At 49.4% G+C, this 27,782-nt stretch overlaps 2 protein-coding genes and 1 pseudogene across 2 annotated transcripts; 1 reads left to right on the top strand and 2 right to left on the bottom strand.

The window, feature by feature from the left end:
* The first annotated feature begins 3,707 nt into the window (after window positions 1–3,707).
* On the top strand, window positions 3,708–6,704 carry LOC137752594 (zinc finger and SCAN domain-containing protein 18-like). The gene is given in 4 exon segments (XM_068527297.1): window positions 3,708–3,801; window positions 4,895–5,410; window positions 6,059–6,143; window positions 6,280–6,704. Coding segments are annotated over 3 exon segments (531 nt in total). The 5' UTR covers window positions 3,708–3,801; window positions 4,895–4,995; the 3' UTR covers window positions 6,311–6,704.
* Window positions 6,705–12,966: 6,262 nt separating this feature from the next.
* LOC137752595 (protein S100-A11 pseudogene) lies at window positions 12,967–13,827 on the bottom strand (annotated as a pseudogene).
* A 1-nt stretch (window position 13,828) lies between these two features.
* ZNF135 (zinc finger protein 135) lies at window positions 13,829–26,175 on the bottom strand. The gene is made up of 5 exons (XM_068527264.1): window positions 26,007–26,175; window positions 24,498–24,582; window positions 19,268–19,394; window positions 18,452–18,547; window positions 13,829–16,629 (listed from the first exon to the last, which is right to left on the bottom strand). The coding sequence occupies exons 2-5, from the start codon at window positions 24,528–24,530 to the stop codon at window positions 14,915–14,917; spliced, it is 1,971 nt and encodes a 656-aa protein (XP_068383365.1). The 5' UTR covers window positions 24,531–24,582; window positions 26,007–26,175; the 3' UTR covers window positions 13,829–14,914.
* Window positions 26,176–27,782: the final 1,607 nt, after the last annotated feature.

Raw genomic sequence — 27,782 nt, 5'->3', positions numbered from 1 at the left:
CAAGGGGGAGGGGAGTGGGGAGGAAAGGACTGGGAGTTTGGGATTAGCAGATGCAAACTAGCATATATAGAATGGATAAACAGCAAGGTCCTACTGTATAGCACGGGGAACTATATTCAATATCCTGTGATAGACCATAATATGGAAAAGAATATGAAAGGGAAAAAATATATATGTATAACTGAGTCACTTTGCTGTACAGCAGAAATTAACACAACATTGTAAATGAAATATACTTCAATGAAATTTTTTAAAAAGTTATTAACTGTTAGGGAAATGCAAATTAAAAGCACAGCGAAATGTCACTACACATCTATCAGAAAGGCTAAAATAAAAAACAATAACACCAAACACTGGTAAGGATGTGGAGAAACAGGTGCACACATACATTGCTGGTGGAAGTGTAAAATGGTCCAACTACTCTGGAAAAGAGTGGCAGTTTCTTTTAATACTAAACATGTGCTTACCATGTAACACAGCAATTGCACTCTTGGGCATTTATCCCAGAAAAATGAAGACTAACGAAGGTTCACACAAAAACCTGTACACAAATGTTTACAGCAGCCTTATGTGTAATAGCAAAATTTTGGAAACAACCCAAATGTCCTTCAGTGATGAATGTTTAAACAAACTGTGGTATATCCTTAGCATCAATGCTACTTAGCAATAAAAAGGAATGAACTGAATGGATCTTAAAAGAACTATGTTTGGTGAAACAAAGCCAATCTCTAAAGTCCACATACTCTATGATTCTGTTTATATGACATTCTGGAAAATGCAAAACTATACTGGGGAAAACAGATCAGTGGTTGCCAGGGTTATGGGTGGGGGAGAAGGTCACCAGGAAGGAGGTTTTTTTTTAAATTTATTTTTTATTTTTTATTGGCATATAGTTGATTTACAATGTTGTGTGTACAGCTAAGTGATTCAGTTATGCATATATCCATTCTTTTTTATTTTTATTTTATTTATTTATTTATTTATTTTAAAAATCTTATTTATTTATTTTTGGCTGTGTTGGGTCTTCGTTGCTGTGAGCAGGCTTTCTCTAGTTGTGGTGAGCAGGGGCTACTCTTCGTTGTGGTGCGCGGGCTTCTCATTGCAGTGGCTTCTCTTGTTGCGGAGCACAGGCTCTAGGCACACGGGCTTCAGTAGTTGTGGCGCGTGGGCTCAGTAGTTGTGGCTCATGGACTTAGTTGCTCCACGGCATGTGGGATCTTCCCGGACCAGGGATCAAACCCGTGTCCCCTGCATTGGCAGGTGGATTCTTAACCACTGCGCCACCAGGGAAGTCCTATCCATCCTTTTCCCATATAGGTTATTACAGAATATTGAGTATAGTTCCTTGTGCTATACAGTAGATCCTTGTTGCTTATCTATTTTATATATAGTAGTGTATATATGTTAATCCCCAAACTCCGAATTTATCCCTTCCCCCCAACGTTTCCCCTTTGGTAACCACAAGTTTGTTTCGAACTCTGTGAATCTGTTTGTTTTGTAAATAAGTTCATTTGTATCATTTTATTTATTTATTTATTTTAAAATATTTACTTATTTGGTTTGCCAGGTCTTAGTTGTGGCAGGCGGGCTCCTTAGTTGTGACACGTGGGCTCCTTAGTAGTGGCATGCGAACTCTTAGTTGCGGCATGCATGTGGGGTCTAGTTCCCTGATCAGGGATCAAACCCGGGCCTCCTGCATTGGGAGTGTGGAGTCTTAACCACTGTGCCACCAGGAAAGTCCCTGTATAATTTTTTTTAGATTCCACGTATAAGTGGTATCATATGAAATTTGTCTTTCTCTGACTTACTTCACTTAGTATGATAATCTCCAGGTCCATCCACGTTGCTGCAAATGGCGTTATTTCATTCTTTTTCGTGGCTAATATTCCATTGAATATATGTACCAGATCTTTATCCATTCCTCTGTCGATGTACATTTAGGTTGATTCCATGTCTTGGCTATTGTAAACAGCGCTGCAGTGAACATTGTGGTGCATGTATCCTTTCGAACCATATTTTTCTCTGGATATATGCCCAGGAGTGGGATTGCTGGATCATATGGTAGCACTGTTTTTAGTTTTTTAAGCAACCTCCATGCTGTTCTCCATAGTGGCTGTGCCAATGTACATCCCCACCAACCGTGTGGGAGGGTTCCCTTTTCTCCACACCCTCTCCAGCATTTATAGTTTGTAGACTTTTTGATGATGGACATTCTAACTGGTGTGAGGTGATACCTCATTGTAGTTTTGACTTGCGTTTCTCTAGTAATTAGTGATGTTGAGCCTCTTTTCATGTGCTTTTTGGCTATCTGTATGTCTTCAGGAAGGAGTTTTTGGTGCAATGGATCTATTCTTTATTCTGATTGTGTTGGCGGTTATATAAGTTAAAATTCATGGAACCGAATACCGGAAAATGGGAGTATTGTTGTAAATAAATATGCAAAATAAACTGTTCAGAGAAACATTTTTTAAAAAATCAGCTTGCACAAAATGACAGCCTCATAAACTGCCCTCTAGAAAATTCTGGAATGGGAAGCAGCATTCTGACCCTGGCCCTGTCTACCGGAGTGGCGACACCTATTTGGGGTTTTGGAGGACATCACTCACCCCAGTCGCTTCTTTTACGTTTTCCTCCATTTCAGCGGCTCCTGAAGCCCCCAGCATGGCTAGTCTTCAAATTCTGTCAATTCCCTGCATATGCAGAACCCTTTTTTTGACCCCACATCCCTGTCTCTCAGTGTCCCCACCTCTATTTCTTTTTCTTTTTAATAAATTTATTTATTTTTATTTATTTATTTTTGGCAGCATTGGGTCTTCGTTGCTGTGCGCGGGCTTTCTCTAGTTGCGGCTCGCGGGCTTCTCATTGCAGTGGCTTCTCTTGTGGTGGAGCACAGGCTCTAGGCGCACGGGCTTCAGTAGTTGTGGTGCACAGGCTTAGTTGCTCCGTGGCATGTGGGATCTTCCCAGACCAGGGCTCGAACCCGTGTCCCCTGCATTGGCAGGCGGATTCTTAACCACTGCACCACCAGGGAAGTCCCTCACCTCTATTTCTAAGGCTGTGGGTCTCTCTGTCTCTGTTGTCTCCCCGTTTCTGCTTCTCACCTTCTCTGTCTCCATCTCTAGGTCTTCTTATCTCAGGGTCTCTGTTTTCCCCATTCGAGGCCTGCCCATTTCTAACTGTCCCTGTCTTGGGTCTTTCTCCACATCAGAGTCTCCCAAGCTCTGGATCTCCCCTTCTCTGAGTCTGTCTTCCTCTCATTCTCTGTGTCTTCATCTGTTGGTCTCCTTGTGTCTGTGATCCTCAGTATCTCGCTGTCTTGGGGACTCTGGGCCTTCTGGTCTCTCCATCTTTGGGTGTGCGCGCCTCTTGTCCTCACCTTTCTCTCCCTCCTCGTCTCTGCGTCTGTGTCTCCTCTTCTATGCCCCGCTCTCTGTCTCTGCGTATGTGTCTCTTCTCTTCCTTTCTCCGTCTGTCTCTCTGGTCTTCTCTTGTTTATGCCGTTGCCATGGCATCAAGGACGGCGCAGGCGCAAAGGAGGTCGGACGCCAGGCTAGGCTAGCTCGGCCTCTGATTGGCTGTCTGGTCTGCCGTCGCGTCTTCGCTCTGCCCACGTCCGCGCCGATGACCTGCTGCCTTCTGGGCGTCGCATGTTCCGCGCACGCGCAGTCTGGCCCGACGCCATCGCGCCGGGCTCCTGGGGCCGCTGCGCCGAAGGAACGCAGGCTGGCGGCCGCGACGTACCGTTCCTGACAGACGAGTTGTAGCGGCCCGGCTCGTGTACGCACGCAGCTGCGTTCCGAGGTGACCGGAGGGGGCTTGACGGCTGAGGGTGTCTGTGGTGGGCGCTCAGGTGGGAGCAGGGGACGGTGCCAAGCCGCCCTGGGCTGCGGCCTGGAGCGCGGGGTCGTCTCTGCCGGCCGGTCGCCCTGCGTCTCTACCCCGTCACCCGGACGTGGGTTCGGTTTGAGTGAGGTGCCTGCCTCTGCTCTGGGACCTCTTAGGTGGGCGAGGGAAACCCTATCGGGGAAAGGGCAAGAATGGGTCAGCCGGCAACGGGCATTGAGGACCACAGAGGATTGCTTTTGGACCTTTTTAAAATAGTGTCAGATAGGACTTCTGCATACCCTTTGTTCAGATTCACCTGTTGGTATTTTATGTTTTGCACACCTCTGTCTCTCTCCCTTACCCCTCTCTCTCTCCATTTTCTCCGCCCCCCTCCCCAATCCCATCATACACAGACCTGCCTCTTAGCTGACTCATCGGAGGCCAAGTTGGACAGTTCCACCATCCTCGACTCCATACCAGGGTCTGGTCCCTGTTCCCCCAGTCACCCCAACAACCTCCTGTAGTCGTGTCTTCTCCTGCTCCCCAGCCAGTTCAGGGCCCGGCGTGACACATTGTTGCTTTTCCTCTGCTTGCTCCTTGGGACTGTGACTTCCTTAAATTCCTGGTCTTGAGGCTTTTGGGGCGCCCAGGCCGGTCACGCAGGATGTCTCTTGGTTGTCTGTCTCTCGTGAGCGGGTCCAGTGTGCGCGTTCTTGGCAGGGACTGAGGAAGGCAGCTGAGATACTAAAGACGCTCCTTACTCCACGTGTTTTTCATTCTAAAGGCACTTTTTCCCTCTTTATAATGAGTGAGTAATCTCTGCATGAGGCCAGGAGACGCTGTGAATACCGAGTCATCTGCTGTGGAAATGTGGGGAGAAGGCGACATGGGGGCAGGGCTGGGCCTGGAGGTGGGAGCGAAGCTTGAGCTCTGCACAGCCCTGTGTGAAGGGGATTTGCCTCCACCCTTCAGGATCAGCTGGGGATGGGGAGAGGGCTGGCCAGGACCTGAACTCCCACTCACAGGCCCGTGCCTCTCACTGTGTCGGTACCTCTTTGTCCCTCTGCAGGTGTGGAGTCTGGCTAAGATCCCAGAGCATATTGTCATTCCTGGTCTGTCTCCCTCGGAGCCTCAATCCCGTGAACTCACCCTTCACAACAGGCGCCTTGCATGTTTGGAAAGATGCTGCCTTTGGGGAAAGCATTTGCCACCCCCAGGAACTCCCCAACTCCCCTGGAATTGCCCACACTGGAGTCAACAGCTGGGGACCAGTAGGAGGGGCCCAAGACCAACCCTGGAAGGGCTCCTGCTGACCTCGAGTTCTCCTGCCTCCACTTCTGGAACTTTGTCTACCAGGAGGTGGCTCGGTCCCACCAGGCCCTGGCCCGGCTCCGGGACCTGTGTTGAGAGTGGCTGCAGCCTGAGGTGCACTCCAAGGAACACATGATGGAGCTGCTGGTGATGGAGCAGTTCTTGGGCATCCTACTCCACAAGCTCCAGCCCAGGGTGGTGGCAGAGCAGCCCAAGAGCTGCAAGAAGGCAGCCTCCCTGGTGGAGGACCTCACCAAGGCCCTGGCGGAGCCAGGTGAGGCCACCTCCCCAGAGGAGAGTATGCCTTTGAGGAATGGGAGGGGATCAGCCCTGGAAGGAGTGACATTGACAGCATGGAGCCCAGACCCCAGCCAGCGGGTTACCTGAGAGAGTTCAGTTCCCTCATGTGTAAGAGGCACAGAAGCTAAACACTCTGAGCTGGTGGGGCAGCTCCTCAGTCAGCAGGGATCTGGCCCCCACCACCCTGCCCAGGGGCATCACCCTCATGGGCCAGGAAGGCTGCTTGGGTTTCTGCCCTCACATCTGCCTTCCAGATGTAAGGAAGCAGGAGGAAGCAGCCCCTTAAAAACTAAGTAAGTATTCTCGGCACACTTCCATCTCCTTATTACGGGAAGAAGGGGAGCACTGGGGCTGGGTGGGCAGTCTCCACCACATCTGAGGGCAAGACCTATGGACTGGTGGTAATGGGGCCCTGGAGCCTTGGGCTCGGGGTCAGAAGCCTGGGTCCATGTTTGTCCCCCACCCCCAGCCCTGTGAGCTTCTGTGAACCTCTTGGGCTCACTCTACCCTTGGGTGTAAACGGGGATGCCATCAAGATCTCCCTTGGGGTCCACCCACAGCTTTGAGCAAGGCGGTGTGTCACAGGGAAGCACGCTGAGTCTTTCCTGTCTGCCATTTCCAGGTGGGCCGGCGAGAGCCAGCGAAGACCTGGAACCCAGTAAGACCCAGGCACCCCCGAGACCTGTGAGTGACCAACCAGCTCTTGGGTACGTGTGGTGGGCCAGGGTCTGTGGTTGGGAAAGGCCAGGAGAGAGCCATCGTGCTGGTTCTTGAGGGAGCCCGAGGGAAGCCAGGTAGCTGAGGCCTGGAAGTCTGTGCTGTAATTTCGCCTTCTCCCCACAGGCTCTGTGAATGTCACGAGTATTATTTTTAATTAAATTCCTCTTGAGATGATTCAAATTGTACGTGCTTATCAGAAACAGTGAAAAGCATCGAGGTATAAAGAAGAAAGTAACAATCTCCCTACTCCCTCACACCCTCTGCAAATCAAACCAAGGTGCGCACCCTGGCGTTTGCCCCTTCGTGTTCTTTTGTACATCTCACCTGAGTGCGTACACATCTCACCTGTGTATGCACACATCTCACCCATGGGCCTGTGCAGAGGTTGGCAGCCCGTTTCCCTGGAAATGATGCCTGTAGCACTGGCTGTTTGCATGGAGCAACCCCTCACCCACCCAGGCCCCTCCAGGCAGTGGCTCAATATCCAATGCCATCTCCTCCTCACCTCCATGGCGTTTCACAGGATCCACCGTTCGTTGTCCTAGAGTGGGAGTTTTGCTGCCGTTAAGGTTTCTGCCTCTTCCTGTAAATCTGCAGTGAAACGTCCTCAGACACGTGCCTGGGTGTGGGAAGTTCTGTTTGGGTAGGGTGGGATCCTCAGGACCGTTGGACAAAGGGCATTTCCACATGGTTTTCCAAAAGTTCTATAGCATATATGTACAGTGCCAGCATACAAGGGTGCCTATTTTCCCACATCTGTGCCAGCACTGCATATTGTTGCTTTTTAAGATCTCTACCATCCTGATGGGTAGAAAAGTGTGTTATCTCTTTTTGGCTTTTCTTTGAATATCTAGGGCCACTGCTGAGCTTGAGCTGCTTTTTGCTTTCTTCTTGGCTGTTCTGCTCTGTCAATTGAGGACACATGTGGGGTCAGTGGAACCCTGGGACCTTCTGTGATGTGACCATGCTGGGGCCTCCCTGACTGGCTTGGGGGTGCTCAGCTGTGAGATCTAGTCTTCTCAGCTTTGCCTTCCCTTCTCCCCAGTCTCTTCTGCTCCAGACCCCGTGCTTCTGGAACAGGAGAGCATCAGGGAGGAGAAGACCAGAGAGGCCAGGCCCACAAAGGCTGAGCCAGAGGTGGGTGGGTGGGAGCCCACTTGCCCAGCAGCTCACAGGGCCTGTCCCACCCTGTCTTATCAACCTGCCTCCCTCCCTCCCTCATCAGTGTGCTGCCAGCTGCCCTAGGGAGGCCAGAGGACGAGGAGCTAGGGTGGGCTGAGGTTCCAGGCCTGGGCACCCAGGCTGCTGCCTCCCCAGGAAGCTAAGGGACGAGCCTGGCCCTGAGCGGTGGGTGAGGGTGGGGGAGTTCTCTGAGACCAGGGGGAGGGCTCTGACTCGAGCCGTCCCACTGCCTCCTGGGGAGTGCTGGCCAGGTGGCCCCTGACTGCAGGCTCCCTCCCAACCCACTTTGTGGTGACTCCATGGCCTCTTCCCTGTCCCTCTGGCTGTGTCTGGTGCACCCTTAGTCCCTCCGAGGGTGCACTGTGGCTGCCAACGGCAGCTCCCCTCCTCACCCTTCCTGCTGCGTCTGCTGTCCCCAAGTCCCACCTCCCACCAACCAGGACTCCTGGCCTCGCCCGGCCCCCCACCCAGCAGCCACCTCCCCACCCTCGTGCACCTTGCTCTTCTGCATCGAGACTCAGGTTTTGTTGCCCTTGGGCCTCACAGGTCCCTCAGACCTCCTGGGCTGGGCAGAGTGCTGGGTCCCTGGCCACGTGGGCCATCTCTAGCCATGTGCTGCCCTGCAGTACATGAGCCTGGGGGGTGTCCCAAGGGAAGCCCTCGGTGGGCAGCACTTGCGGGGAGACCTTTGTGTGTATCTCCCGTTCATGGATCATCTCAAGAGCCACACCAGGAAGCTCTACACGTGCCAGAGCTGTTGGAAAACTTCCACTTCAGCCTGGCCCTGGCTGAGCACCAGAATTCCCATGAGAAGGAGAAAGTCAATGCATTGGAGAGTGCCCTGGGCACCCCTGTGCTGCATGTGGAGCCCATGCCAGTGGAGGATTGGCAAGCTCCTGGAGAACATGGAAGGTGATGTTTTCCCTGTGCACTCTGAGGCACAGAGATGAGCCACTTTGCTGTTAAGTGCCCCCAGGGAAGGACAACTACCTGCCTGAAATTTCAGAGTAACACATTGGGCTCCTTCAAAACCCTTGTGTGGCTTCCTGCGGTGTCTGTGTGGATGTAAGTCTGCTTGTTTTCTAAACGAGCTAAGGTGGCTGAAGCACTTAGAACCCAGGAAGGGCGCACATGAAGCCCTCACCTTGCAAACACAGCTGCAAAGATGCTTACCTGTGAGCACAAGCCGCCAGGAGTGAAAGAAGACTGCTTTCTTCTCTGACCGTTTCAGCACCACCCACACATTGGAACATTGGTCTTTGTGCAAAGTGTAGAGTTGCCTTAAGTTGTGTGATTTGCCAGCTCTTTCTTGAAGTCAGCCTTGTCTGTTCCTCTTGTTAGAACTTTCCAGGGCTGCTGTTCAAGCAGAAATCTTGCCTGCTGTTTTGTTTTTTTCGTAAATATGTGATGGCAGGTTTACTTCTGAGTCCTCAGTAGCGTACCGTTCTCCATTTTAACTCACATGGGTATGGAGTGGCTTACAAAGATAACAAAAACACTCGGAGCCTAGTAATGCAGTGTTTTCAAACCATGTCTCAGCCCATTAGTGAGTTGCAAAATCAAATTAGTGGGTGGCCACCGGCATTACAGAGCAATGAAATAGAATAAAATAGGTCAAAATTCATAATGTAGTAAAGGCAAATATTGTTTTGTGAAACTTTTCAGCCATACATCTAAATATGAGAACTGGTTGCAATGTAAAATGTATATCTTACTAGGCAGGGAGTGGGGGGTACTGTGATCAAAACCAGTTGAAAACACCAATAAAGGTTGATGAGATCCGTCTGCGTGGGCAAGGGGAACTTAACTCCTTGGGCTACGTAAGGCGATCTTTTGAGTTTTGCATTTAATCTCAGGTTGCAGCATTGTTTTCGTTGCCTGAGCATAAATTTAACTGCTTTCTGTGGATAGAGAGACTGGTGCCTCTTTCTGTCACTGTGTTTGGGCAGGCAGTCTGTTGTAATGGTGCCCGATATCACAGGGGCTTAACATAATAAAGGATTTATTTCCTCACTCACATCACAGTCTTATGGTGGTTGCTGCTGCTTGAGTGTTAGTGGGTTCACACGGAGTGTCAGAGGGTAGCTGTGTTCATAGGGATAGGGGGAAGGTAAACCACATAAATGGAAACCTGGCAAGATGGGAATGAGTTCCAATGGGAAGGAGATGCTTAAATACCTTCTGTAATGGACTGAGTTGCGTGCCACCGCGCCCCCCTACCCTCCTTCCCCCTGCCCCCAGCTCATATGTGGAAGCCCTAACCCCTAATTTAGAGATAGGGCCTTAGGGAGATAATTAAGGTTAAATGAGGTCATATGGGTGGGGCCCTAATCCCATGGGACTGGTGTCCTTATAAAAAGAAAGAGCAGAGATTGCTCTCTCTTGCCAAGTGTGCACAGAGGAAGCTAGGAAAAAAGGTCTCACCAGAAACCAACCCTGACAGCACCTTGATCTTGGACTTCTAGCCTCCATAACTGTGAGAAAATAAATTTGTGCTGTTTTAAGCCACCTAGCCTGTGTGTTTTTTTTATTTCTTATGGCAGCCTGAGCAGACTAATACATGACCCCCCTTATTATTTGGGTTGATGAGTTTTGTAAATCAGTGTCAACCAGTGCAACGGTCTGGAACACAAACAGCCCAGTTGCTTAAGAACTACTTTGACATTTGTATTCCTTGAACTTTCAATTTCAGGTGTGGTGATTTTTCCTAAAGAATTAGTGGGGAAAAAAAGGAGAAAGCTACATACATTGAGAGGCTGAAATCCTTTCTGGATCTAGGTGGAATACTAAAAGTATAATATATACAAGTGACTAGGATGCCTATTTACATGGAGTTAAATACCCAATTACAGAGGAACGATGACTTAAATTTTGGTAGAGCCGTTCAAAGGAATAATGAAGCATAATGATAATTAAGAAGACTATGTAGCAACATGGAAGAAAAATTTCTAAGTGTAGCTCAAGGAGTAGAATACAAATATTTGTTACATTGTAACTATAAAACATGGTGGAATTTTGGCTGCATTTGTTTTTGGTTTTTGAATTCCCTTGAGAATTCTTTATTTACAGCACTTCTATAATAAAATTCATTTTTCACCATTTTGAAGAAAATTCTCCCAATCATGGAAAACTTAAAAAAAAAAAAAAAGAAATGAAGGAGAAAAAATTTTTTCTCATGTTCCCAGCTCATGGGAACTTTTGACATCTCAGTATCCGTCCTTCCAGTCATTTTTCTGTGTACAAGATTTGGTATGTATGTGTTCAGTGCATGTATAAAATTTGTGAGCATCTTCATTATAAATGTGTGTGTGTTTCTTGAGTATCCTGAGTGAGGGATCAGTCCAGATTCACTGGGCCTGTTGCTCACATGACTGAGAAGTCCCTCTTTGGGAGGAAGAATTAAAAATTACTAAGATAAAATGAGGTGTTTGTTAGGCTTTGGAAGGGGTGCAATAGAGTGAAGGACCTTGGAGTTTCAGCTTCATTTACTTCATGGCCACTCCATGAAACCCGATCCTCAAAACATAATGTAACTCAAGCCTCTCTCAACCAGTGAGCACCTGAGTTTATAGAAAGGACAGTTTCCAGAAGTCTCAGTGAAACAACCAGCTCTCCAGCTCCAGCCTCTGGCCGACAAAGACTGTCTCTTGAGAGTTGGGCTCCTGAGAGGCCACACACAAACTGAGGCAGCTCTTAGGGAAACCCTCCCAGGCTTCCCAGAAGTGTGGGGAAAGGAGCGTGGCTTCTGCAGTAGGAGGGTCTAGTTTCCTGTAGTGGAGACTGCTCTGAGAGGGAGACTCTGGGACAGATAAATCTAATCCTGCCCAGGTTCTTACCAAGTTTCTTCTCAATGGTTCATGTCCCTGCACCTTTGGATGGGAGTTAAGACCCTCAGCACAGACCCATTTTCCCTAATGCCTGACCCAACACAGCTTCCCCTGAGGTTAACAAGTGGGGATATCTGGCGATATTTTTGTCTCTCCGTAGAATAAGTCATCCATTTGTGTGCTTTACCATGTGTTGGGCAGGGTGGTGATGGAAGAAGAACAGCAAACAAATTCTACATTTCTTTTAGTAGGTTTGTTTTTTGTAGTGGTTTGAGAAAAGCAACTCTGAAACTATTTTACAAGTATTTTAGAATTCAGCAAATTAGTAAGTATGTTTATTTTAGGGGTCTCAGCATTCTCGCTATTGAAGAGGGACATAAAAATACGGGGAGTCACAGATTGGAATGGGAGGTATTTCTGTGTATGTATATGCACCCATATACCTTTTTGTGTGTATCTATATAAGTGTTTTTACATGCGCCTTTATTTCCTAGCTCAGCAGTAGACAACCTAGTAGCAATGAGCACACCTGGCACTCAGATTTGGTCCTGAATAGCATCCCCTACTAAAATGAACCAGTTCTTTGGACCTGCAGAAATATGACTGATTTAGGGGCTGATTTCAGGGTAGAAACAAGATGAGCTTATAACATCTTATACTGAAAATGATGAAGGCATGTCACAGGGATGGCAGGAACTTTCCTGAAGGGACTATTATTGGCCATATCTGGGACAACATGAGCACCAAAAAACCTAAGGACAGCAGTAAGTCATAAAACAGGTGTTCACCAAGGCATCAGGGCAAGCCCCTCTGAAAAAGCCAACAAACCACAAGTGCAGAGGCTCCTAACGTGAGACCCCTCCCACCTCCCAATCCACCACACCATAATGCAGGTGTTATTATCTCTGGCCAACCTTCACCTTGTCTCCTTCTCTCTATTCTGACTGACTTTGATGCTGCTCTTCCCAGCACATCTAATTTCCTTGAGGACAAGAAGCTACACAAGGATAGAAGCACAGGCAAAGGGAAGAGGATACATGTAATAAAGGGAGGGAGGACAGAACACCTGACCAAAGGACCAAGGCTATTGAGCTGCCCTGTCCTGTACAGCTGCTCACTGGCTACATGTGGCAAATGAGCACTTGAAATGTGGCTACAGCAAATTAAAATGTACTGTAAATGTAAAACACACACTGGATTTCAAAGGCATAGTATAAAAAGAAAGCAAAATATCTCACTTGTGATTTTTTTATATAAACAACATGTCAAGATGGTAACATTTGGGATATATAGGGACAAATAGTAAATTAATTTCACCTGTTTCTTCTTTTTAAATGGGACTATTACAATATATTTAAAATTTACCAATGGGGCTTACGTTGTGTCTATTGGAGAGTGCTGCTATGCACTATTTACTGATTTTCTTGTGGTGTTTTTTTTTTTTTTCACTCTCATAGTTCTTTGTTTATTCACTTATTGTTCCCCCCCCCCCCCCGCAACTAGAAGGTAACCTCAGAGAAGGCAGGACCTTGTCTGTCTTGCTGACTGTATCCTCAGAGCCTATGACAGTGCCTGTAGTAGGAGTGTATAGACATTTAATGAGTGAACAATAAGTGACGTCTCTCCATCAGTTTGAGTAATTTAGAGATGATTATGTTGGTATCATTAGTCATGATTATGTATACACCCAAGATGCATTTTTACTATTTACTTTGCAACTTCTGGTTACTGTTTCCATCAATCTAATTTATATTCCTCCCAGTCATCTCCCTCCCTTGCACAAATTTGACTCTCCAGTGTGTGCTTTAAAAAACAATATTGTTTTATTACTACCAGCAGGAGTGGCCTGCATGGGGTGGTGGGTGTGCCTGGCTCAGGGTATTTGTGGGCTGTGAGGGGTAGATGATAATTGGGAGGCTGAAGGAAAGGGAGTGGGGCTGGAGGCCAGGCCCAAAGGCTCCTCTGATTTACTTCTGGGAAGAGGTAGACTTAATAGAGGAGTCATGGCAAGCTACGGCCAGGCCGCCAATAAGATTAAGAAATTCTTGGAAATCTAGCTGCCCATCAGAGTCGAGGTCCAGTTTCTTCATCATGCGGTCAAGGACACTAGGGTCCTTCTGGTTCTTTGTGAAGGCACCCAGCTCTGTATTCATGAAGACAACGAACTCGGCCTTGGAGAGTTTGCTGTTGTTACCGTCCCTTCCAGCATGCTTTTGGAAAACAGCAATCAGAGACTCAATGCACCGTTCAGTCTCTGTAGGGCTGGATATTTTTGCCATGTTCGGAGAGGAGCGAGGCACGGGGCTGCGAGCGGGGAGCGGCGTGGCAAGCCATGATTTTCTCACGTGGTTTTCAAATGACTGAAATTAAGTCCAAAAAAGAGGGGGCATTCCACAAGCATACTGAGGAACAGTATTGGAAGACTATTTGCAACATGGTTTCCCCAAGGGAGAAATTTCAAGTTACCTGGAAGCTTATATCCTAGCATTGTGATTAGAAAAGTCAAACTGATCGTTATAACCCTAACTGATGGTTAGTGACCAAAACCAGCCAATGCAATTTACATATGGGTTCTAGTGAGGGTGACAAGTCACTGTTTAAGGATCACGGTTGTCAGGGTGACTGCTGTTAGTGGATTCAGGATTCAGTGAAATACTATAGACTGCCTTCAAGTTAAATTTTATAAAAACAAAAGCTTATTAAACACCAGGATAAAGAATCAATGAAAAAACAGTTCAAAAGATTAACTTGTACATTTCTCAAGAGATAAATCTTGCAAAACATAAGGTTCCAATGTGAGTGTGCTCTTGCTCATAAGACGGTGGCTTAACAAAGAAAAAATCTTCCTCTTTTTGTGAAACAGCAACATCTGCATTTCTAATGCCTGTGAGTCCTGTAGAAAAACTTATAGCAAGAACAGAGCAGCAAAAGCCATCTCAGAATCTGCAAGACTCCATGGAAGTGGCTTTACCTTTCAAGTCTTCCTATACAAATCTTTTCAATTCCATTGCATATAAAGATTAACTTATTGCAACATAATGCATATAACTACTTTAAAATCTGTTTATAGTACATGGATACTTTGTCATATGGCATTCACATCTGTGAGGCTGGTGGCCATGTGCCTTGACCAAAGAATTTACACACAAATCAGAAAATTTTGTACTGAGACAGCTGAATATTCATGGTGATTCCATAAAGTGCCACTCTCATGTCTGGAACACTCGGCCATATTGTTTTTAGGGAATATCAGAGTCAAGTTGCACCATTCATAAGCAACCCCTGCCAAGAAGGTAATGTACAATAATGATAAATTCTGACTGCGTTTGGTTCTTTTATATGAAAGGCATTTGCTGAGTTTGTCACCACTTTGAAAATCTCTGGTTTGGAATATGGTGAATCCTTAGAAGCCACCCCAGATCCACTACATTTTTTTCCATTTCTCTTTTGTAGGTTCTATAATGAAGCATTAGCGGCCACTCACGGCTGAAGGTCCTCAACAGTGATTAACTCCACACTTCCCTACTGTCTGGATGAGCTGATATCCCGGGATGGATGACCCAGAGCTCGGTATTCCCACAATCATTTCCGTAAATGTGAACTCTCTGTGGGGGTGTGAGGAGTTTGCTGAGCATGAAGTCTTGTGTATAATGTTTGTGTTGTTTCTCAGGAGTATGACTGGGTCAAATCTAGTAAGCGATGCGCTATGGCTTAAGGCTTTGCTGGGTCCCAGAACATGTGGAGTGGGTCTACCCAGCATGAGTTCTCTGGTGCTTGGTAAGGGAGGAGCTGTGTGTGAAGGCTTTCCCACAGTCCCTGCACTCATATGGCTTCTCTCCTGTGTGGATCCTCCGGTGCTGAGTGAGGTGGGTGCTCTGCCTGAAGGATTTTCCGCAATCCTGGCACTCGTAGGGCTTTTCCCCAGTGTGTGTCCTCTCGTGCTGGCTGAGCGATGAGCTGTGGCTGAAGGATTTTCCACATTCATTGCACCCATAGGGTTTCTCCTTGGTGTGAATCCTCTGGTGTTCTATGAGGAGGGAGCTCTGGCTGAAGGCCCTGCCACACTTGTTACACTCGTAGGGCTTCTCTCCCGTGTGGATCCTCTGGTGTTGAATGAGTGGAGCAAGCTGGCTGAAGGCTCTGCCACACTCGTTACACTCGTAGGGCTTCTCCCCGGTGTGGATCCGCTGGTGTTTGGTCAGGGACGAGCTGTGGCTGAAGGCCTTCCCGCACTCGCTACACTCATAGGGCTTCTCCCCGGTGTGGATTCTCTGGTGCTGAGTGAGGTGTGTGCTCTGCCGGAAGGCCTTCCCGCACTGACTGCACGAGTAGGGCTTCTCACCCGTGTGCGTCCGCTCGTGCTGGCTAAGCGACGAGCTGTGACTGAAGGTTTTCCCACACTCGTTGCACCCGTAGGGCTTCTCTCCTGTGTGGATCCTCCGATGCTCGGTCAAGAGCGTGCTCTGGCTGAAGGCCTTCCCGCACTCGCTGCACTCGTAGGGCCGCTCGCCTGTGTGTGTCCTCTGATGCTGAATCAGTGGTGTGATCTGGGTGAAGGCTTTTCCACATGACTGGCACTCGTAGGGCTTCTCCCCCGTGTGGATCCGCTGGTGTTTGGTCAGGGACGAGCTGTGGCTGAAGGCCTTGCCGCATTCTCCACACTGGTAGGGCTTCTCCCCAGTGTGGATTCGCAGGTGCTGGGTGAGGTGGATGCTCTGCCGGAAGGCCTTCCCGCACTGACTGCACGTGTAGGGCTTCTCACCTGTGTGCGTCCGCTCATGTTGGCTGAAGGAGGACCTAAAACTGAAGGATTTTCCACATTCACTGCACTCGTAGGGCTTCTCACCTGTATGAGTTCTCTGGTGCTGGATCAGTGGGGCAATTTGGTTGAAGGTCCTCCCGCACTGAGTGCACTTATAAGGCTTCTCACCAGTGTGGATTCTCTGGTGTTTGGTAAGCGCTGAGCTGTTTCGGAAGCCTTTTCCACATTCGTGACATTCGTAAGGTCTCTCTCCCGTGTGTGTTCGGTGGTGTTCGATGAGTGCTGAGCTGTGACTAAAGGCCTTTCCACATTCCTGACATCTGTAGGGCTTCTCTTTTGTACAGGTTTTCTGTTGAGTATCTGAGTCCGGATTCTCCCTCTTTCCATGTGTTCCCCACATGGGGGGGCCTTGCCTTTTAGGAGTCATTGGTTGAGTTGGGAGATCAGGCCTCAGACTCAAGTTTTCCCCAAACCCATTCCCCTGCTGCTGCTCCTGAGTGGGTGTCTTCACAGGCATGAAGGCAGTCTGCACCACATGGCTGTCTGGCCTCTTGCGACCCTGTTCCCAGTGGCCCTCAGCATTTTCACCCTTGGAGTTCCACAGACTTTCCCACAGGAACCTTTCTACCAGGGCATTATTGGGTATTTCTTCAGTTATGTCTTGCTTCACAGTTGATAGTTTGGTCTGTCTAGTTTCAAAGTCTGAAAGAAACAGAAAAATGGAAATGTCCCTTAATCCCAGTTCTGGGGGAAGAGTTTGTGGTGGCTGGGTGGGTGGATGGAAGAATAAAACTGATGGTTTTGAAAGGTCCAAGGCACAGGTGGCTTTGTCCATTAAAAAAAATAAGAGTTTTGCAAATCGGAGAAGGAACGGGAGAGGGAGGAGAAGCACAGAGAATAACCAGGGTGGGGGACTTGGTGTAGGGGTGTGGATGGGGTTTTCAGGGGGAGCACAGAGAATGAGGGTGGGAGACGGTGCTGAGGAGAGAGCTAGCATCCAGGGAAACTGCTGACAGACGCCCCGGGCCTGGAGTACCCCCAGCCCAGAGCAGAGCTCAATGGGCATGCTGAACAAACAAACAGGTACATTTGCTCCTCCTCCTCCTTCATTTTGGCCCTCTCTGCAGAGCCATAGCTTCGGTGTCCCCACGCTGACACCGAACTGGCCTAAAGGTGTGACATGGGCACATTTCCCATTTATGTTACACTCTAGTGAAAAGCTAAAAATAAAAAAGGTCAAGCCAGATGTGGTTGGCAGAACAGTGGCTCCCAAATATATACACATCCTAATCTCTGGAACCTTTGAATCTGTGCTTACCTTACATGTCAAGGAGGAATTAGGCCGCTCATCATTTGACATTAGCAATCATCTGTGATTACCCTCATTGGCTTATCAGGGTGGGCCCAATGTAATCATAAGAGTTTTTCAGTGTGAAAGAGAGAGGCAGGAGGGACATGATGTGAGAAGGCTTGACCAGCTATTGCTGACTTTGAAGATGGATAAGGCCTTGTGTCAAGGAATGTGGGCAGTCTCTAGAAGCTGGACAATGAAAGGAAACGGATTTTCCCCAAACCCTCCAGAAGAAACACTGCCCTGCTGACACTGTACTGTAGCCCAGGGAGACCCATTTTGGACTTCTGACCTCTAGAACTGTAAGGTAATTTGTGTTGCTTTAAGCCACTAAGTTTGTGGTAATTTGTCACAGCACCAATCGGAAGCTGATATACTAAGTAAGGACTGGTTATTATTTGAGGCTAGGGAGACCCTGTTATAAACTCCCCTACACACTGGCCCATCCCTTCTTAGGCCCTGGTGATGGGCCACTGCTTACATAGGGTCAGGGCCTGTCGCCAGAGGGCCGGGACACTCCCACTCCCAACAGACTTGCCTGCTGGTCTCAGGAGCTGGACAAGAGGTATGAAGAGTAGAACTACCCAGCCAACCTACAGGCACATGGAAGGGCCCAGCCTGGATCCACCAGCCCACAGATGCATGAGTCATAAGTGATTCTTTGGTTTAAACCACTGAGGCTGGAGTGTTTGTTACATGGCAAGAGCTGGCTGTTGCATTGCCTTGGTGGCTTTGTGCTTGCTGTTTCCTCTGCCTGGAGTTCTGTCCTCCCAGATTGTTTCATGGTAACATTGTTCTCATGGTTTAAGCTTCAGCTCACACACCACCTCCTTGGAGAGGCTAGCCCTCATCTCTCTGCTCAGTCCTCACCCCAATCCTAGTCTCTACCTCATCCCCTGCTTCCATTTCTCAGCATTCATCATAATCTGTAATCATCTTGTTCACTGTTATTATTATTATTTTAGCTATTTATCGTGTGCCTCTCTCCCTCACCAAAAATGTAAATTCAGTGAAGATGGGAACTTGGTCTCACTCACAGCAAAATGGATGCTTGGCGAATGTTCCCTGAAAGACTGAGTAGTTAATTTGCTCTGAAGAATCTGAGTGCAGAAATGGAGAGAGAACCTGGGGGGTGAATGGGTTCCTCCCAGACCTGCAGGGCTTTCATCTCACCTGTGCACACACCTCGGGGGGCTCCCTTGTCCACCACCCACAGCTCCACCTCGTGCTCCAGCAGGGAGATGACGTCCGGCTTTGGGAGCCAGTGTCCTGCTCAGGGAGAAACCCATGGAGTGAGCATCTGTGTCCCAGGACCCTCCCCAGCCCTCTGCCCACTCCACCCTCAGTCTCCCAGGACCCAAGTGGCTGGGGTTCCAGGAGGCCATGGTGTGGTAACAGCCTCTGACATTCCTTAGGGACCTCCTCCCCTCACTCAGTCCCCGACCCCATCCTTGGCCCCGGTGTGGCCAATCAGAGCTCTGCTTCGTCCCGTGCCTGCAACAATGACCGGCCTGGAGGGGACCTGGCTGCCAAACCAAGACAACCCAGGGGCCTTCTATGGGTGCCCGGGACACAGAGCCTGCCTCTTCTGCTGGTCTCAAACCTGGGAGAGGCACCCTCTCAGCTGTCTTATCACCTTCAGAGGGGCCCGTCTGCGAAAGGAGGCAGAAAGGGGTATGGGGGCGGGCAGCAGAGGGGTCCCGACAGCACCATAGGAAGATCCAGGTCTACCCGGGGTTCTGTGGTCACGGGACCCGGTATGTCCCTCTTACCCCATGACTTTCTGCTTCTGGCATTGTTAGCTAGGGTCTGTCATTCGCAACCAAAACATCCTAATTGACATTCCCTGCACTGAAACAGGTCCCTGAAGGCCAAGTATTTGCTTTTAAGGTATTTGCTTTTATGGCCTAGATCTACTCCCACTTTTATCCCAGGAAAATTAGAATCTGTACTGTAGGCAGACCATCAGGGGCACGGGGGTGGCCTCACCCACAGAGGCAAGGAGCCCAAAGGTCTCCAGCATCACATCTCGGTACAGGGTCCTCTGGGCCGGCTCCAGCTGCCCCCACTCCTCCCAGGTGAACTCCACGACCACGTCCTCAAAAGTCACTTGCTCCTGAAACGTCACACATGAGCGTCCTCAGTGTCCCCGGCGTGGCTGCCAGTGGCAGCATCTGGTGAACGGGGGCCTTGGCCAAGTGGGTGGGAGGGTCTGGGGATTTGGATCAGGTTTTTACTGTGGGGCCTGGGACCCTGCTGGAGAAGAGTCTCTTGAAATGAGAAATGCTGCTGATGCGTCATCAATGAAGGGGAGGACGGTCCTGGCGTGTTGGGTTCACAGGAAGTGTGCTTGCGTGGGTGGCCCCTCCGAGAAGCAGCTGGGTCTGGGCAGCGAGGAAGGAGCATCTGAAAACTGTCAGGTTGGCTCCCTGCCTCACCCTTTGGCCAAAATAACATCCTGATGGGTCCAAGATGCATACATAATGAATGAAACAAAGCCCTCTTTAAGAGATGAGAGGGTCCATGCTGCCACGAGCACATTTTACGGAGAATGGGAAAGCTTAAGTGTCTTGCCCAAAGTTATAAAGCTAGTAAGCAGCAAATCCAAGGATTGAATTTGGGTGACTTTGTTAAGAATCTGTTCACGTGTAAATTAAATTCAAGTACATGAAGATCCATGTATACGTGGAAAATCAGTGTGGTAGTGGGAGCATTTCAAAGCAATGGACACACCAGGGCAACTGGCCCTCTGTTAGGGGGAAAAATCAGTAGATCCCTACCTCACCATAAATAAAAATAAATTCCAGAAATCTTAAAGAGATGAATATAAAAAAGGAAAAAGTTGGAAAAGTATAGGCCATGAATTTAATAAATGGGTGGTAGAGAAAGTCTTCACAAATAAAATATAAAACACTAAAAGTCAGAAAGAAGAAAAATGAGTGCGGTAGGCAGAATTGTGTCACTACCATCCCTGGATTACATGGCAAGGAGGAATTAAGATGGCAGATGGACGGGACTTCCCTAGCGGTCCAGTGGTTAAGACTCTGTGCTTCCACTGCAGGGGGTATGGGTTTGATCCCTGGTCGGGGAACTAAGATCCCACATGCCATGGTGTGGCCAAAAAAAAAAAAAAAGATGGTAGATGGTATTAAGGTTGCTAGTCCACTGATCTTAAAATAAGGAGATTATCCTGGAATATCCTGGTGAGCCCAATATAATCACAAGGGTCTTTCAATGGGGAAGAGGCAGAAAAGTCAGCCTCACAGTAACAGTATGTGAGGAAGACTCAAATGGCCAAAGCTGGCTTTGAAGATAGAAGCAGGTCAGGAGCCAAGGAATGTGGGAGGCCTCTAGAAGCTGGAAAAGGTAAGGAAGTGGATTCTCTCTTAGAGCTGCCAGAAGGAACACAGCCCTGCTGACACACTGATTTTAGCCCAATGAGATGTACTACAGACTTCTGACCTCCAGAACCATAAAATAATAAATTGTGTGGTTTTAAGCCACTAAGTTTGTTAGGATTTGTTACAGAATCGACAGGAAAATAATACATTCAGCAATCAAAATTCATGACTTCTAGATGACAAAGTCTTTAGAAGCCACTTCAAGGACCCATGACAGCAGAATGAATATTTGCAACATAAATGGAAGGAAAAGGATTAGTGGCCAGCACATGCAAAGAGCTGACAAATCAGTAAGTAAAAGGCAAACAAGAGGACAGAGAGTCTGGTCCTTCTGAGAAGAGGATGGCTTAGCTCCCAGGCATGGATTGCTTTCACAATTGGCAGGTTTTTAAAAATATATACACTTGTTACGCCAGCAATTCCACTTCCCCTCCATCTCCCCCTTCCCCCAAGAACCTTGCTCCCCTGCTGCAATGTCATAACAGGCAACTGGTAATGGCCTCGATGCCCATCGTGGCAGAGCAGCCAAAGTCAGGTTCTGGAAAATCTGCAGCCAAGCACAAGATGGGGGGCACTGATACGCACAGCTGGGGAATAACCTTCCAGATGGAAAAATCCTGGATGGTGGGACGTTGCCAGCCCAGTGCTATTTATGTAAAAGGAAACAAAGCTCTAATTCTAATATTTGTCTGAAAATGTGTACATAAACACAGGAAAATGAGGCGCATGGAAGTGACAGCAGCGGCAACTTTAGATGGAAGCCTGGGAGACAGGGCTGAGGTGCAAGGGGGACTTTATAAGTGCTGCTTGACATTTTTATAATGAGACTATCATTATGGGATTGTGTGGCCTTAAAAAAATAAATAAGCCAATTCATCAACCTAGAAATCACTATGAAAGATATCAGGGTTTTGATACATTAAGAACTTTAAATTTGTGAACCTTAAAAAAAAAATTCAGAGCAAACACATAGATGGTGCTGAAAGATGCACGTGGATTGCTCACTTAATAACCCCAGGCCACGGGTGATCACATCCAACCACTGTTCACCCAGGGAGGACGCCAACGAAGTCACCCAAAATCACCCAGGGAGAAAGGGCTGAGCCAGGATTTGAACTTGGGTAGTCTGGGTCCAGCGCGTCCGCCTACTGGCCATGTGGCTGAACCACCTCCCTGAAAGACAAGTGAGAGAAAAACACACCCTGGGGGTCAGAATGGAAGTTCTGGGCCGGCAAGGAACTCGCACCCTCCTATCAGTTCCTCCTTGGACAAACAAGGACCCCTGAGATGTCACAGCAGCAGCAACTGAGAGAGGGGCACGAGGGAGCCCCAGGGAGGCTGGGAACTTCCTGTGCCTCAGCTGCACCATCCACTGGTGTCCATACATGCAGTTGCCAGGCTGCACACTCAGATAAATCTACGCTGTGCATAAATGACGCCTGAATACACAGAAGAGGGGCTGCGGAGACAAAGAGCCAATGGAGAGTGGCCAGGAAAATGAAATGGGTGGGGGTCTCCAGTGGCAGGACCCCTGAGGACTGTTTCCTAGTCTTCAACTTTGGACATTTAGATAATGGGTTAACAGAACTACCATATGATCCAGCAATCCCACTCCTGGGTATATATCTGAAGAAAACAAAAGCAGTAATTCCAAAAGACACATGCACCCCAGTGTTCATAGCAGCTAAGTGTCCATCAACAGATGAACAGATAAAGAAGATGTGCCATATATATATATATATATATACTTATATATATATATATATATATATGTATATATAAGTATATATATATATATATGTACACACACACACACACACATATAATGGAATACTACTCAGCCATAAAAAAATGAAATTTTGCCATTTGTGACGGCATGGATGGACCTGCAGGATACTATGTTTAGTGAAATAAGTGAGACAGAGAAAGACAAATACTGAGTATTATCTCTTATATGTGGAATCTAAAAAAATAATGAAATGAATGAATATAATAAAACAAAAGCAGACTCATAGATATAGAGAACAAGGCCAGTTTCTTCCGCGATCAAGTGGAGAGTTTATGATTTCCCTTAAGGCCCGTGAGGTTTGGGCAGACATCCTCCACAAAGGGATTTTCATCTCACAGAAGCAAGTGCTATGGATGGCTAGTGGGGGAGATGCAAGGTCTATAGACTTTGGCCATGTAGGCGGGAGTCAGGGACACAAGGTGGCCCACATCCTGGACCCTGGTCTACCAGGCAGAATCCGCCTCTGCTAGAATTTCTCCCACCAGAACTGGGCATCTGGGAGGTGACGCTGTGAAGACCCGGCCCTGGATCCACATGATGGAGATTCAGACTCCAGCACCAGCTGTCTTTTAACTGCGCTGGGCCTCCCTGCCCTCATCTGCAAGTTACTGGGAGCTCCCTGAGGGCTGTTGGGAGGAGTGAGGGAATTCACAGGAAGTGTGTACCCTTGGCCCGGTGCATAGTGGGTGGTTTACCTGAGGACCCACCGTTCAAACAGCTGTGCTGGGGGGCCCGGGGAGGTTTTATTTTCTCTCACCAACCCTCCCTGCTTGCTCCACACCTTCCAGACTCATTAGGTCTCGCGCAGTGGTTATGTGCGGAGTCCTACCGAGTGCAGGTCACCGTTCTAGGCACTGCAGAGGCCGTGGAAACAGGACAAACACAGCCCGCCTCCTGGTGCTTGTATGCTAGCTGCAGGGTTGGGGAGCTGGCAAAAATGAAAACCCCAGGAGAGGCCAGTGCTCTGGAGAAAATGGGGGGACGCTGCTGGGCAACCACACAGGGATCTGGAGGAGGAGCCATGAAGGCAGCAGGATGTGTGCTGGGCACTGGGGACCTCAGGGGGCAGGTGGTCTGAGCCAGGCCAGGGGTCCTGAGCTCACGCCTGCCTCAGCCACTCCCAGTTGCGTGACTTGCCCCTGTGCCTTGATCTCCTCCTCATCCCACCTCGTGGGACTGATGTGGGGGCTGAACAGAGTGACATGTGTCCAGCACTGACCAGAGTTCCGAACATTCATTGTTCACCCATTCACTGTGCACCTACTGTGTGCCGGGCCTTTGCACGTGGCCAAAATGGCCAGAACTGCTTCCCAAGGCCCCAGGCCCCTGCAGCCGGCCTAGGAGCCCTGGTTCTCGGTCCTCCTGCCACACGTGTGCCTGGTCTTCATGTTAGGTGCCTGGCGTGATCCCACCTCCAGGCCTTTGCTCATGCTGTTCCCTCCACCTGGAACATTCTCCCTGTGGGCCCTGGCCTCACCCTCTCCTTTCCTGCAGGTCTGTCTGGGGGCCACTTCCTCAGAGAGGCCTCCTGGGCTGTACTGGTTAATGCCTGGTCCCCAAGCCCACCCTCTTCTGGGCCTCATTTCCCTGCCCAACACTTGGCATGTTTACATTCCTCATGTGGTCTGTGAGCCCCCGGGGATGGAGATTTCTGCTCATTTTGTCTGTTCCTCTACCTGGAGTACCTGGAACGGTGCCTGGAATGGTGCCTGCTCATTGGCAGTGCTCAGTACAGGTTGGCCAAGTGACTGGATGAAGAGAGTGAGCTGGGAGAACAGACCTAGAGCCCTGTGTTGAGAAAGTGCCAGACACATCAGTGGGATGGATGAACCATGTCTGCCAGGGTGGCACGGGGCGGGGGGGAATCCAGGAGGTCTTCTCAGAGGTGGTGAGGTGAGATGTGGAGGAGGACATGGAGCTGATTAAAGCACATTCCTGGTGAGGGCAGAGGCCCTGAGGGCAGAACGAGCCTGGTGGGGACCACAGGTAGAGCCTGGGAGGCCTGAGAGTGAGGTGGTGGTGTACTCACCGGGTCCCTGGCAGTGAGGAGCCCGGCGGTCATTCCCTCCTCCTCGGGCCTCTTGCAGGAACAGCCAGCTCCTCGGCAGGCAGTTCTAGGGGGAAAGGGGATGTGAGAGACTGGACCAGTAACCCCAGGCCCTGGAAGCCCTGCGTGCAGGTGGAAGGAGCTCAGCACCCAGGCCAAACTCAACAGCAGTGCAACCTCAGCTTGGCATTTCCCGAGCTCCTGCTGTGCACCCAGGTGCTATTCCAGGCACTGTAGAAGTATGAGCTCAAATTTTCCTTACCCATTCCAGACAGGAAAACTGACCGCCAGGTGGGCAAGGAGCACAGTCTGGGTTGCACAGATGATTTCCAGGGTGATGACTTACTGTGACAGAAAGCCAGACAGTACGGGGGTCTTGGGCACTGTATGGTGTGCGGCAGCTTCCCTCTCATAAAATGAGGGTGGTGACCCAGCACAGAGCTTATGGGAATTAAAATGTGAAAACGGCTGGCAATGGAGCCCAGCAGGCAGCAGAATACACAGGAAGGCGACTGTTGCTGGGAGGGAAGTCTCTTGCTTCAGTCAGCATCTGTTTAGCATCTACTACATGCACGGCCCAATTCCCAGTGATTTACAAGCCGTTCCCTGGCTGATTGCCCAAAATGAAACTCAGGCCAAAGGTAGGACGTGTTTCCCTTCTCTCTGTACTGTCCCTTGACGACCCTGCCTATGCACCCCTGATTCTGCCCCATCCAGCTTGTGCTCCGTTGTCTTCATTGCAGTTTCCTGGATAGGAGTTATCTTGTTTAGTGATGTTTTATGGGCTTATCATCATCTCCCTGACTCTCCTGCGGCATCCAGTGTGGAGACAATATTGGGGGGCTCTAGGATATAAGATGGGCCTCGCACCCAGGACATATAAATACCTGCTTGTTGAATTAATGAAGGAGCCTGGATGGTGCATGGCATGCAGTCGGTGCTCAATAAGATTTTAATACAATGAGTCTGTTTCCTGGGTCCCAGGTGGCTAGGATCAAAATCTAGTGCTTTGGCTCTCCCTCACCTTCATTCTTTAGACAGAAGTCCCTCAGGAAGGTGAAGCTCCAGAGATGACATTGTGGTGCGGCCTTGACCTTACCCACTCTCCAAACCCTGGACGTCCCACCAAAATAGGGAAGGGATGCAGGTCAGGCTGGCTCCAGGCTCTGAAGGGTCCGGCCAGCCAATCTCTTACTATGCTCGCGAAGCCAGAGACCCCAATGCCTTCCACCAAAGCCAGTACCCAACCCCTGCCCCAAGCCCTCCTCTCGGACCCTGAGACCACCCCCAAATCCACTACCCAAACCGGGCCCCGCCCACTCGGCCCCGCCCATACTACCCCCAGCGACTCGCCCTGGGCCCAAAGCAGCAGAAGAGACGAGACACAGACGCGCGCCGTTAGGTACACACCCGGGCCGGGGCCCCACAGAAGACCTTGGACCCGCTCCCGGCTCGGCCTCCGCCGCCCCGGCCACCCCCAATCTCACTTACCCGCCGGACTGTAGGACAAAGGCCACGGCAGCCACCAACCAACCTGCGCCTGCGCAGGGACGCCTAACTACATCTCCCAGAAGGCAGCACGTGCCCTTCCGGTCGCCTTCTGGCGCGCCCCGCCCCCGCCCAGGGCCTAGGCTGAGGGGTTCGAATACTGAGCTCTGCCTTTTCTCCCACCCTGGGACCCTCCCACGCCGAGCTCCTTCTTGGAATGGAGGACGAAGGCCACGCCCGCCACGGGCCGCTACTGCGCCTGGGTGGGCGGGCGCCGAACTACATCTCCCAGAGGGCGCCGCGGGCACTTCCGGTCATCTCCCTGGTCGCCCCGCTCCCGCCCGGGGCGAGACTGAGCGGCTCGGAGCCCTCCTTTTGCTGCGCTCCATGGAATGGAGGAGGAAGGCTGTACCGCCAAGGGCCGGGACCGCACCTGCGCGGAGGGCGCTGAACTACATCTCCCAGAGGGCCACGCGCGGCCTCCCTGCGCATCTGTCCCCTCCCGTTGGATTCATCTGGGACGGGAGTTCGAGTCCTGACGCCTGTACCTGTGTCACCGTCAAAAGTATTCCCTACCCGCTGATGTGTGAGGAGCCTCATGACCGTGGCGCCGGCGCTCAGCGGGTGATTGGCTGGGGGACTAATTTTGGCAGAGGGTTCAGGAGTGAAAGGGAGCAATCCCTGGATGGGCTCTCTTGGTAACAGACTCCTTTGTGTTCTCTATTTCTTGCTTAAAGAAAAACTTTAGTCCACTGAACCTTACCGGGGTTTCAAAAAGTCTGGCTTGAAGGTTAATGATCAGAGGAGTGAAAGCAAGCAGAGACAAAGAACAGAAGTCCAGCTGGAGAACTTGTAACAATTTAAATAATGAATCAGCCGTATAGCAGAGTCATAGGACCTTTAGTTCCTCCCTGAAGGACATAGATAGCAATGTCAGACTTACATTCCTAAGTGGTTTTTACAGAAACCAGACTCCCATCAGATGGAAACTGCTGACCATAAGCACATAGACTCCAGGCCAGTTGGAACCAGAAGTTGATGATGTTGACTCCAAAGACATCATCCTGTTACCTCGCCACCAACCAATCAGAAGAAAGTCCATGAGCTGCAACCCTTACCCCAATGTTGCCTTTAAAAACCCTTCCCTGAAAGCCAAGGGGGAGTTCAGGTCTTTTGAGCATGAGCTGCCTGTTCTCCTTGCTTGGCGCCCTGCAATAAACACTACACTTTTCTTCACCACACCTGGTGTCATTAGATTGGCACGTAGGGCAAGTAGACACGAGTTCAGTTTGGTAACAATACTGTAAACTTTATTGTTGTAAAACAAACCAGTGTTTAAAAATACGTTAAAAATTGAAATGAGAGACTTCCCTGGCGGTCCAGTGGTTAAGAATCCACGCTTCCATTGCAGGGAGCATGGGTTTGATCCCTGGTTGGGGAACTAGGATCCCACATGCTGTGTGGCGTGGCCAAAAAGTAAAAAAAAAAAAAAAAAAAGAAAAGAAAAAATTCACAAAAACTTCAAACACAAGAGCAGTTTACATTTTGCCACACTGACCCAGGCTTGAACAGTTGCCAGTATTTAGTACATGGTAATAAGAAACATCACAGGCTAGACACTTGAACATTTTAAAACTACTTTACACATTGCTATGTAATTGTCAAAATGGTGCATTTCAACAGCAGCATAATATTCAAAGCTGATGTGCCCTCACATGATTGCATTCGCCATTTGGTGAACACTGACCAAGGCCTACCAGGTGGCAGGCCCAGGGTACA

This window comes from Eschrichtius robustus, chromosome 19 (genome assembly GCF_028021215.1).
Source record: "Eschrichtius robustus isolate mEscRob2 chromosome 19, mEscRob2.pri, whole genome shotgun sequence".
Taxonomy (NCBI): Eukaryota; Metazoa; Chordata; class Mammalia; order Artiodactyla; family Eschrichtiidae; genus Eschrichtius; species Eschrichtius robustus.
The sequence above is the reverse complement of the archived record's forward strand: the minus strand, read 5'-3'. Positions and strand labels throughout refer to the sequence as shown.

Excerpts from the sequence above, each read along its gene's own strand:
- ZNF135 (XM_068527264.1), bottom strand. The coding sequence starts at position 24,530 with ATGACCGCCGGGCTCCTCACTGCCAGGGACCCG. Across the intron at positions 19,395-24,497 it reads TCCTCACTGCCAGGGACCCG|GAGCAAGTGACTTTTGAGGA; the intron begins GTGAGTACACCA and ends GTGACGTTTCAG. Across the intron at positions 16,630-18,451 it reads CCCCCGAGGTGTGTGCACAG|ACTTTGAAACTAGACAGACC; the intron begins GTGAGATGAAAG and ends TGTTTCTTTCAG.